Below are 12,065 nucleotides of genomic sequence, written 5' to 3'. Positions count from 1 at the left end.
GGCTTCCTGCCGGGTTCTGAACCTGCCTTCCGTTTTCCTCTTGCAGGGACCACGTGGTCTTCTGGGACCCAAGGGGCCCCCCGGCCCTCCTGGACCTCCTGTAAGTCCTGTCTCTTCTCTGCATGTCTGTCCACACTGCTGCCCTCGGACCCCAATGCCCTGCTTTCAGGCCACACTGGCCTTAGAGTCCTTGAGGTGCTGAGGGCTGTGCACAAGGACGGGTGTTGTTGTGAGGTGGTGGCCGTGCTCTGGTTCATAGCTGGTGGGTTTGCAGGTGCAAACAGCTGTCCCCAATGGTTCTCCCACCACAGGCTGCATCCCACTCCTATATGAAATAGTAATTTGGGACGCCATATTTCCTCCCTACTTGGAGGCCCTTCCAGAAGCTTCTGGGAGGTTCTGGAAGGAGGCATGGTTTTGGTAGTGCTCTATCCCTAAGGCTGGGCCTCACCCTTCCAACCCTCTGGCACTTATGCCCTGGAACTCAGGGCCGTGTCACCACTTCCCAGGACTGGTGGCTGGGTTACCTTCCCTGCCAGACCCGTGGGAGTGGCTTAGGATCAAGCCTCTCTCCTCCCACCAGTCTCATACTATCCTCTGACTTCCCGGGATTGGACAAGCTGTGCTGAACAGGGTCTTTCTTCTGAGCTTTAAGTCTCCCAGCATTCAGGGTTTTTGTTTATTTGTTTCCATTTTCATCCAGGGTGTGACGGGGATGGATGGCCAGACAGGTCCGAAAGGCAACGTGGTGAGTCTGGGGGCCCTGAGACCCACCCTCATGACTGTTTCCTCCAGGGGGCGCTCCGAGCCAGAACAGGAGAGCTCAGACCATGTGGGGGAGGGAAGAGGAGTCAAGCTCCTTCCAAGCCAGGCCAGGACCTTGCTGCTCACTGTGTAGGACAGAGCTGGTCTGCAGGCCTGTGAGCCGTGCCCACCCAGATAGGTTTCACAGAGCCTCTTTCCATCCCCTCCCCTCCCCTCCCCTCCCCTCCCCTCCCCTCCCCTCCCCTCCCCTCTCCTCTCCTCTCCTCTCCTCTCCTTTCCTTTCCTCTTCTTTCTCTCTTTTTCTTTCCTCCCTTCTTTCCTGCCTTCCTTCTTTCCTCCTTCCTTCCTCCCTTCCCTTCTCCTTCCTCCCTTCCCTTCTCCTTCCTTCCTTCCTTCCATTCATCCTCTCTTCCATCTATCCTCTCTCTTTCTTCACCATCAGTGAACGAATCAAGGCCTCACCCATGTGTGATGCACCAAGCAGCCTCCCAAGCCCAATATTGTTTTGCTTCTTAATACTGGGAAAAAGGTGGGAAATGAGGGGGGGAAAGGGAGAGACAGAAAAGTACTGCTCCAACACCCACCCCCTTGGTGCTGTCCATGGTGCTGAGTGATTGATGCCAAGGGTAGAACCCAGGGCCTCATGCACAGGAAGTGTGTGCTCTAATCACTGAGCTATCTCCCATCCTCTCCATTTATCTTTTGGGCATTGGAGACTTCAACCTGGCACTGGGATTGGGATAGTTTGTGTCCAGTAGACTGTTTTCTGGTGATTCTCTCTTGATATTTCCCGGGAGAGGTGGGCTGGTGTGTCTGCATGGCAGTCAGCACTTCTGGCACTGGTCAGCACCAGAGCCTGGACAGTGCCCAGTCTAGTACCCATACTGGTTCTGTGCTCTGCCTGGCCTCCTGCCCTCTCCCGTCTGGGCTCTCTCCTCTGCACTGGAGTGGGCACAGGGGTAGGCTGCTGGTTCTGCTCACCCTCCCCCTTCAGAGCACCCTTCAGTGCCTCCGCCTTTGTTCCCTGCAGGGACCCCAAGGAGAGCCCGGTCCCCCTGGACAGCAGGGTAATCCAGGTGCTCAGGTAAGTGAGTGGAGAGGGCCCCAGGGCTGGGTAGGGGGAGGCAGGCCTACCCTGTGGTAGGTGACCTGGGTGTGAGTCTGAAGAATATGAAGCTTGGGGGTAACCTAGAACTCGGGAGTGCCCAGTGAGGAGGTGGGTCAGAGGAAGATGGGGATTGTCGCTGAGTATATATGTTTCCTGACCTTTGCTCCTCTCCTCACTCCCCTCATAGGGTCTCCCAGGTCCCCAGGGTGCCATTGGCCCTCCAGGAGAAAAGGTAGGTGAACTGGGCTAGATATCTGCAGGTAACACTCCCCTTCCCCTTGTGAACCTCTGCCTTTTTCCACTGAGGGGGCCATAGACACACACACACACACACACACACACACACACTGTGCCCAGAGGGCTAGATATCTGCAGGTAACACTCCCCTTCCCCTTGTGAACCTCTGCCTTCTTCCACTGAGGGGGGCATAGACACACACACACACACACACACACACACACACACACACACACACACACTGTGCCCAGAGTATACCAGCTATGTGTGTGTGTGTGGGGGTCTTTGTCTTTTATTGCTCTGTAAGTCCATTCATTTGTTCATTCTCTTGCTCTGTCTATGCTAACCCCATTTTTGAAGAAAAGTGATTATCCCCCTTCCCTAGTTAAATGTGAACTGTTGTTTGTGTGCAATCCAAATATAGCTGGGCATCTTGTTTCGTTGCTCTTTGTTTCTTTGGGGTGGTTTTTGCTAAATTTGGCAGCTCTAAATATATTATGGGCACTTACTGAGTCCTAGAAGCTGGGAAGAGAGCTGGGGATACTGGCTCCTGCAGAGCTGGGGCTTGATCCAGGAACTCTAAGCACTTTGGCTAAGACCAGCAGAACTGCTGCAAGGGGTTGCTGGATGGTGATGTACCTAGCTGAGCATGCATGTTACCATATTCAAGGATCCAGGGTCAAGCCCGCCTTCGGGAGGGAAGCTTCATGAGTGCCGAAAGCAGTGCTGTAGGTGTCTCTCCCTCTCACCCTCCCTGTCTCCATTTCAATTTCTCTCTGTCCTATCAAACAAAAAGTAAAAACATGGCATCTGGGAACAGTGGATTCATAGTGCAAGCACTGAGTCCCAGCAATAACACCAGTGGAAATAAAGACAAATAAAGTAATAAAATAACATTTAATTAAACCTGCAGATTACTAGGCAGTGCAGGGTCTGGGTGCCCTCTGAAACCATATCCCTTCACTTGACGGGTGGTTTTGTTTCAAGATCACCCTGAGGACATGGGCACAGTAAAGGGTGAAATCCACGGTCTTTGGTGCTTCTGGAAGCTTGGGAGCTGTGGGAATGGACTCCCTCTGAGCCAGTGTCCCTTGAGCAGAACGCGGAGAAGTCAGTCCAGGCACAGGCAGGGAGAAAGGCGGGCGGGTGGTCTGGGAGGAGGTGAAACCAGGCTCTCAAGATACACCTCTGGTTCTTCCTAGGGTCCCTTGGGAAAACCCGGCCTCCCAGGAATGCCCGGTGCTGACGGACCCCCGGTGAGTCCCCCTGTCTGCTTCCCCTTCCCCTTGCCATCCTGGGGACAGCTGGGACCCCAGACACACTGTACTCCTTCGCCCCAGGTCCCCATTGTGCACAGCTTCCTTGCGTTCCTTCCTCTGCCGAATGAAGACACATTTGACAGCTGCTGGTGTGACTGCTCTGTAATGACTGAGTATTGGATGCGTGCTTTCCTAAAGAGCTCCTATCAAAGGATGGTGATTGCATGTATCGGCAGAAGTCATTTATTAGGGCGCATGTGAGTGTGTTACTTAGAGATCACAGCTCAGCCTTGAGTTTCTCGCAGTGAGTGGGGCTGGCCAGGCTCCCAGCTCTCACGCGGCACCCGTGTGTGCCTGGAAGGGCAGCGTGCGCAGGATATATATTTAGCACTCACACACTGGGTGGGGTGGGAAGCTGATTTGCAAATGTGTTTGCAGTGTGTGAGCGCACAGCTGTGGAGCCAAATTAGACAGGACCCAGAAATAGCGGGAGAGTGACAAATCCAATCTGCTGTAAGACCTGTGAAAGGAAAGGAGTGAGGAAGTGACAAAGGCTGACTGTGAGCATACGTGTGCGAGTGTTCACATGTGTGTGTGCTTGTGTGAGTATGTATGTGCATGCATAAGTGTGCGTGTGTGTATGAGTGTCTGTACCAGTGCTTGTGACTGTGCATGTGTATGTGTGTTTGTGTCTGCATGTGTGAGTGTGTGAGTGTGAGAATTTGTCCCCACCACCCTCTTTGGAAGTTGCCGACAGGTTTGTTGGTCTCAGTGTTCAGAAGTACTGAGTTAGTGCTGAGGAGACCTTGTTTCAGGAAACAAGCTCAGCTGAACTAGTCATTTCGGACAGCGTGCTTTATTGTTTTAATAACACCACTAAAAACTAAGCACCAAAGTTAAGTGTGTTGACGGCTAGTGGATGCCTGTCCCCCGCACAGCTGCTTGTCCCCATCTTCACGGCCTGGGGCCTTTGGTGAGTCACAGGCACCCATGTACTGTTGGGTCTGAACCAGCAGGTGCCTGTCATCTCCTTCCCATGAGAACAAGTGGGACCTGCAGCCTCCTGGGCTCTGGGCGCGTGGATATGAAGTGACACATACTTTTCAGCATGCCACTTATGTCCTTTGATGTATGTTTGCACTTGATTGCATTTCCTAATTATAAAATAAAACTCTCATTATGGAAAATTAGGCAAATAAATAAAATGACAACAAAACGAAAGCACCACCATGGCCGTGGTGGTTAAGCCAGGGCACCAGGTGTCCCTCCAGTCTCCTCCTTTCTTGTAAAGGAAGCAATTTTTTTTGCACTGTGGGGTATTAAGACTCTCCATTTTCTCCCCAGGCAGTGCTGAACTTTAACACCAAGTGCCTGTGTGTGCTGGCTCAGCACTGCTTAAACACATAAAGCAAAAGGGCAAACCAGGAACCTCCACTCTTTGAGTCTAAAGAAGTGGATTCAATTGTCATGTGTGGATTTGGCGGAAAACGTTAAAAACCAAGCCACAGAAAACCCTACATTGTCCACCAGCCTCAGAGAGAGGGTTCTGCTGCTTCTTATCCTTTGTGTTGGTTTGGTTGGGACTTGAGAGAGAAAAGCAAATGTTGAAAAAAGAAAAACAGAAAGTAAGACCTTGTAAGAAGTCTGAGGTGTTGAGAGCACAGGCTATGTGTGGAAATGAATTGAGCCAACGGGACTGTTAAGTCTTTCCGGTAGTGCATGATGAGGGAGAGCTTAAGTGAATTATGGTTCTGAGGAATATTACAGAGCCAGCAAAAATCAAATTTGAACAAATATTCGGTGACTTAAGCAAAGGCCCTGGGAGACTATGAAATTAAAATCCCCCACCTGGTGCCAACCCTGCCTGCATATTCACAGAGAAAGTGGATTAGGAAGCTGTTGTCACAGAACCCGCTGGGGTGCTGTGGGGCTGCGGGGAATGTTAATGTGCTCTCCTGCTTGCCTGACTGTCAACAGTGAACATATATTACTTTTTTAATCAGAAAGGTACCAAATACAAATAATGTAAGCTTTATTATTTCCCTATTATATAAAGGAAAGCTTATTATAGGATATTGGAAAGATACAGACAAATAGAAGGAAATAGCCTGACTTTTTATGGCAGAGAAGCCAATGACTTCTTTTTTAGGTCATATTCCTTTCAATATTTTCCTGTTCAGACAGTTTTAATAAGTACATTTCATACTCCCTGCCCCCCCATCTCCGCCAAGGTAATCTCTTGCTTTAGAATACAGCAGCTGCATCTAAAAAAGTGGGGCCTCAGTCCATATGGTAGTTGCCATCAAGGTGACTGTCAGCCTGTGCTGGTCACTTGCTGGGGGATGAGGGTGCCTTCCTAAGTGCTTGGCCAACACGAAGCAAGTCTGGGTCCACTTCATCCCTCCTTGTTTGGCCAAAGAAACCTTTGTTTCTGGATGGCCAGCAGGAGCGGACACCCTTGTTGTCACTATCCCACTTACCTTGCTTGGAGGTGGATTTGTGACTTGGGGGACACCCCTGGGATTGTGCCTGGTGCCACTAGGGAGCCTCAAAGCTTGTTTCTTTCCCCCTCATTACAGCCAGCCCATTACAGTCCTGGGTCACAAAGACACAGGGCTATGAGAAAGGAGTGTCTCTAACTCCACTGTGGTTATCTTTGGTTTTCTGATGGGTGGAAAGGAATGGCTGGGGGGGGGGGGTTAACATCACTCTCACAGGGTCAGACTATCACCAGCTCATGACATTTCTCTCTTCCCACAGGGGCACCCTGGCAAAGAAGGCCCCCCTGGAGAGAAAGGAGGCCAGGTAGGTATGGCTGGGTAGTTGTAGCCTGGTGCAGGGTCTTTGCCCAGGGACTGTCCCCAAATAGAAGAATCCTTCCTATCAGTGGGGAGCCCCCACTTGGTTCCCTACAATAGCACCCCACTCTCAATTAGGAAGGAACCTAGTTGGGAGAACTGGTCTAGTCCCACTGTACCCCCTCCTCAGTGTACCCCTAAACTGCTCTATTCTGGAGCTGCACCCTGAGTAGGGGATCATCAGAAACTGGGGATTGGGAGTGGGTGGTAAGAGGGCAGAGGACTACAGTGGGGCTTAAGCTGGTCTGATATGTCTGGATCATGTGGACAGACAGACCTCCAGAAGAAGGGTGTCTGTGATTGGGTGGTGTCTGGCACATGGTTCTGCCAGAGGTGTGGGGCCAGCACTGGAGTCCCTGGGAAAGACCCCTTTATTCCCATCCCCTTTGGGACTCCTGAGTGGTCAGAACATCACACTGAGGTCAGAGTGACCTCAGGAGTTCTCACTGGTGTCCAGACACAAGCTGACCTTCCTTGCTCATGCTCATGTGGGCCCAGGAGCTGGGGCTGTGGGGACTGGCCTGGGATGTGGGTGGTGCTTCTGGGAGAGAGGTGTGGCGCGGGGAAGCAGAAGTGTCAGCGAGCAGAGGAAAGAGAGCTGATGGCCTTTCCCTTCTGTTTCAGGGTCCACCTGGCCCCCAGGGCCCACTGGGCTACCCTGGTCCCCGAGGAGTCAAGGTCAGATTCCTACATCCAGGACTGGAACACACAACAGCGTGGTTGCTTGGGGTGGGGGGTGGTGGTGGTCTGGGGGCTGTGTGTGTGCACATTCTTTCCTGCTTAACTCTGAACATCTGGGCGCCCCCCCCCCCCCGTTTGTGTGTGTGTGTGTGTGTGTGTGTGTGTGTGTGTGTGTGTGTGTGTGTGTTCAGGTTCCAATGCTGTGACCAGAACAAGTGATGAGTCACCCAGTTCTGGAGCCAGGAGGGGCAGAATGGGAACAGGGACTGTCTCTAGTGGGCGTCCTGTGCTGGTACAGGGTGCAGTGATGGAGGCCATCTGCGGGATGCCCTTTTTGCCTTCTGCTGCTCTGGTTTTGTCAAGCTGCTCTATCTCCAAGGTCCCATAGACAGGGGCCCTCTACTGAGAAGAGCTGGCCTCTCGCTCCCGAGAAAGCTCAGGAATGTTCCTTCCCCTTTGCACCTTGTGGGTGAGAAAGGAATGGGCCATGGCATAGCATCAGAGATCTGTTCTGGGTGGAGGTGTGTGGAGGGGTGTCCAGCTATTCCCTGCTGTGTTTCTGCCATGAGGAACTTCCTAAAGCTCAGGCCCCATCTGTCTCAGCAACCTTATCTGGGTTTGATTTCAGCTGTGTCATGTAACCCTGAATCAAGCTGTGCCCAGCACACATTTACACAGAGAGGGACACCCCCCTCCCCTGAGTGCCTGTGGGGAGGCATTTACCCCCCAGAACCGGGCCCTGAGGTGTCTTCAAGTTCCAGGCTCTCCACCTGTAGGAAGACCACGTGAAGCTGCTTCCTTTTCAAAGGCCTCTAACTCCATGTGAAGAAAAATCCATTCCCTTGAGTATAGGAATCACCAGTTTGGCTAGACGGTCATGTGAGCACTGTGCCTCATATCTGATGTGCTTTGGGAACATCTGATTTGCACTGTTGGGGGGCAGGGGTGGTGGTAGTAGTGGTGGTGGTGGTGGTGGTGGTGGTGGTGGAGAAGTGAGGGCTCACATTTACAGTAATATGTCCCAGTTATCAGTGAATGGTCACCCTGTGAAGACTCCAACCCAGACCTGCTGATCACTAATCAAGTTTTCCAGCCTTGACCATAAATATCCTGGAAGTCCATATCCAAAGGGCCAGGCCAGAGCAGAGTCCTTCCTGGGTGAGGGATTCAGGTGGGTAGGGTCCCCGTTGAAGCAGGTCATCACCAGTACACACTCCAAGACCTTTACTGAAGTGAGGATTTAGTGACAACACTAGTTGTGTAAGCATTAGGTGAGTTTATGCTACAGATTCTGGTCGCCTGGAAAAGCCTTTGGCAGCTAACGCACATGGCTAATTGCACAGTGCTGCCGATGCCAGCTGAAAAGGTGTCTGTTCAGGATGCTGGTGGAGAATGCTCATATCTTGCCTGTCTGATCAGAATTCATACATGGCAGGAAAGTTCCAGTGAGGATTGGAAGCTGGAAGAGGTGGGGAAAGCCAGGTTGAAGACTCTTCCCTGGACAAATACCCTCACCTCTGGTGCATTGGGGAAACGGGATCCTGGCCCGCAGGCCCCTGGGAAGGGATGGGGTGGGAGCGAAGGCTGTGTGGCCTCCTTAGGGATAGTAAAGTGGGGGAGGGCATTGGGACCCTCCAGCGTCCTGCTGTCCTGATCTCTTTTGAAGTGGGGTTGTGCTTGGCTATTGATGTGCGATGAAATCCACCTGTCAGCCCACCGGTGCTAGGTGTATTACAGTTCTGATTGGGTGGGAGGGGGGAGAGAGGGAGGGAGAGGCTAGGAACCACGTGGAGGTCAAGGAATAGCATTATTATGCTGTCGGGTTCAGTGGGTTCATCCAGGAGTCTGAACTTGCCCCATAGTCGGCTCAGGCTTTGCAAAGGGGGCATGGCATTCAGGATTCTTAGTGCAAGTGTATTGGACAGAAGCAAAAGCAGCAGGAACTTTAAACTGGGCTGTAGATGGGCACAGTCAAGGGCATAGGAATGTGGAAGTAGAAGCCTGACACAAATTAGGGAGGGGGGTCCCTCTCAACCTATAGGAATTGGGGAATGGAGGTCTGCCACAAACCACAGTGGTTCCTCCTCCCCCTTTCATTCCCCATCTGCTGGTTTTCCCATTTCAGGTGGGTCAACATAAAGACCCAGATAAGAATCCATGGGAGGTTGCAGGCAGAGCTGCACCCAGCCCCTGCTCAGACTGGCTGGCCTAGCAGTTCCATCTGCTCAGCTGGTCTGAAACCCCAGTGCTGGCTGATGGCCACAGGAGATGCTGTGTCCAGCCTTCTTAACCTTCCTGCCTGTCGGGGGGCAACTTGGCAATGCCTTGGAGACATTTGGCACTGTCAGAGTTGAGGTCTGTTGTCTAGGCAGGGATGCTGGGTGTAGGAGCTGGTCTCTCTGCTATGTGAAAAGGGCAATTGTGCCACATCCCTAACTAGTCCCTGGACAGGCATGCAGTGACATGGCCTTCAGGCTTGTGTTGTGTACCCGCTCTGTGCTTAATTCCAAGCTCCACTGCTCACTTCAGTGAAACAAACCATGCAGGAAGTCTGATTATGGTCAGTGGGTGACGGGCCACAGGCATGGCTGCCTGAGTGCAGAGGAGGGGCTGGCAGCAGCCAAGGAGGAGGGAGACAGGGGTTTCCTATAGTGGAAAAGCCCTAATGGGATTTCAGAGTGACTGTGTGCCATCCCTTTGACCTGGGGCCCCTGCCCATCTGTGGCCATGGAGAGTGTGGGCCACACTCTCAGCGTCAGTCTGTCTGTCCAGCTCCATTCTCCCTATTTCTGTGCAGTCCCTCTAGGCCACTGGGAAAAGGCTCAAAACTGTAGAGTCAGAGAAGTTCTGGTCACAGAATTGGCACAGAATTGAACTGAACCAAATGTCTGGCCTAGGTTGGGCTGGCAGGGCAAGGGCAGCTAGTGCAGGGCTCTATGAAGGCCCAAGTTTGAGGGGGAGGGACATAGGGGAGCACAGTGGCTGGTGCTGGCTGGCGTGGGTCACAGGGAGGACATGGAGCTGTGCCTGCTATTTCTGTTCAGCATGGACGTGAGCTGCGTCCTGAACTGCTTACAACAATAAGAATTACTGCTGCTGCTGCTGGAGTTGTGATTACTCAGTAATTAACAATATTATCACATCACCATGTAGTCAATGCTCACCATATATTAACACTAGTAATAAGAATGCAAAGAATCAGATGGGGACTGGGCAGTGGCACACCCAGTCAAGTGCACACATCACCATGCACAAGGACCTGGGTTCATGGCCTGGCTCCCCATCTGCAGGGGGGGAACTTCACAAGCAATGAAACAGGGCTGCAGGTGTCTCTGTCTCTCTCCCTCTCTAGCTCCCCATCTCCTCTCATTCTCTCCCTATCTTATTAAATACAACAGAAGGAAAGAGAGAGAGAGAAACAAAGAAAGGAGAAAGAAAGAAATGAAGCAGGGGCCTTGTAGTGCAGGCACTGAGCCCCAGTGATAACCCTGGTGGCAATTAAAAAAAAAATCAGATGGCATATAGACATCACCGGAGTGGTTCCCATGTCCTAGGTGCTGTCCCCAGGGCCTCATGGATGCCCTGACACCACACTGCAGTAATGGTGGGATTGCTAGCACACTGGCTTTCCAAACCAGTAGAGCAAGGAAAGGAGTCTAGGACATCAGCAGAGGCCTCGAACAAGGCCTGACCGAGCCCATTGACCTGATCCAGAATCCCTGCCCTAGGCCTTCCTCCCTTCTGTCTACCTCCTCCCAAGCCTAGGATCAGTGAGTGTTTCTAGAAGGCATGATGTTCTGGGAGGCCTCACAGGCTGTGGGGAAGCAGTGCCCTGTGGGATCATCCTGCAGTGCTCTCCCTCCAGGTCCCATGGAGACCATCTGCTTAGGGCCTGGCTGGGCCCATGCAGTGGCTGGCCCTGGAAGCCCCACTATCCTCCATGTCCAGGGCTGGGACCTGGGTGGGCTTGAGTGGGCTTTGCTTCAGAATGGCTCACTTTTCTCCTTTTTCTCTTTGCACAGGGAGCAGATGGCATCCGAGGCCTGAAAGGCACCAAAGGCGAGAAGGTGGGTGTCCTTTTCTTCCAGCACTGCGCACCCTGTGGGTAGAGGGGCTTCAAGGCCCTCAGAGCCTGTTCTACCACATCTACTGCTCTCAGGGGGGGCTTCTTTAGGACCCTTGCTGGGACATGGGGATACAGGGATATACTCTCTGCTTTTTCACGGAGCAGCCAGGCCTGTGGACATGGGAGCAGGCTTCCCAAGGAAGGCATGGGGCAGGCCCTTGAGAGCGTCCACATGGCCCTGAGTCTTCATGTGTTGCAGGCCCTGGGCCTGGGAGGTGGGGTCCTTCTCTAAGCTGAGGCTCTCTGTCGTCTCTTATTCAGGGTGAAGATGGTTTCCCTGGATTTAAAGGAGATATGGGTATCAAAGGAGACCGGGTACGTATTTGGGGGGCAGGGCCAGTGGGGTGGGTGTGTGGGAAGGCCTGTGATAGAGGCTGGGAGTGTTCTGGGGTTTCAGGGCAACTTCTCAGCATGGAGAGAACATCCACTGGGAGAAACCTAGTCCTCATGTAGGGCTTCTAGGAGGCTGGAGCTTGGTTCCCTCTCCTCTTCACCCTTACCCCCATCTTGGAAGGCACAGTGGGTCTTGCTTGACTTCAGCCCAGCTACAGGGAGGGGCTGGCTTATCGTCACCTGGCCACACCACTCTGCAGAGCCTGGTCAGGGGACTTGTTCTTTGCTGGTTGTTTCTGTGAATTGCAGAACAGTTTGCCCAAGATCCACAGGGAAGGGTGCTGGGAGGAGAGGAAGGGGTGCAGAATGACCTGCCCTCACAGCATCTTGACCCACAAATGTGGCTTTTGTTGCTCACCAGCATCCCCAGACATCTGTGTTTGGTTGCCTTATGCTGACCTTCGAGCCACCTGGCTGTTCCTAAGTACTTGATGTATCTCAGCTCCAGGGAGCTTGATTGGGACTGGGGTAGGGGATTCATGTGGCTGAACCTGAGGGCCATGGGCTGTTTCAACATGCCTGAGGAGAGGGAGGCAGGTGGCACCCAGGCAAGATGGCTTGTAGCCAGTGGTGCCAGAGTGGGAGCAACTTGAAGTTCTCTAGTCACTTAAGAGCCATGGCTACAGGGCTGCCTGCTG

At 52.7% G+C, this 12,065-nt stretch overlaps 1 protein-coding gene across 2 annotated transcripts in view; it reads left to right on the top strand.

Moving 5' to 3' along the window:
• Positions 1 to 12,065, top strand: part of COL5A1 (collagen type V alpha 1 chain) — a 138,908-nt gene that overhangs the window by 78,769 nt on the left and 48,074 nt on the right. For both annotated transcript variants that reach the window (XM_007521425.3, XM_007521424.3), the window contains exons 21-29: positions 47 to 100; positions 704 to 748; positions 1,796 to 1,849; positions 2,061 to 2,105; positions 3,313 to 3,366; positions 6,130 to 6,174; positions 6,852 to 6,905; positions 10,931 to 10,975; positions 11,296 to 11,349. In XM_007521425.3, coding sequence (XP_007521487.1) covers positions 47 to 100; positions 704 to 748; positions 1,796 to 1,849; positions 2,061 to 2,105; positions 3,313 to 3,366; positions 6,130 to 6,174; positions 6,852 to 6,905; positions 10,931 to 10,975; positions 11,296 to 11,349 — 450 coding nt within the window. The remainder of the gene's footprint in view (positions 1 to 46; positions 101 to 703; positions 749 to 1,795; positions 1,850 to 2,060; positions 2,106 to 3,312; positions 3,367 to 6,129; positions 6,175 to 6,851; positions 6,906 to 10,930; positions 10,976 to 11,295; positions 11,350 to 12,065) is intronic.

Source organism: Erinaceus europaeus, chromosome 10, assembly GCF_950295315.1.
Source record: "Erinaceus europaeus chromosome 10, mEriEur2.1, whole genome shotgun sequence".
Lineage (NCBI taxonomy): Eukaryota > Metazoa > Chordata > Mammalia > Eulipotyphla > Erinaceidae > Erinaceus > Erinaceus europaeus.
This window is presented reverse-complemented; position numbering and strand designations above follow the sequence as displayed.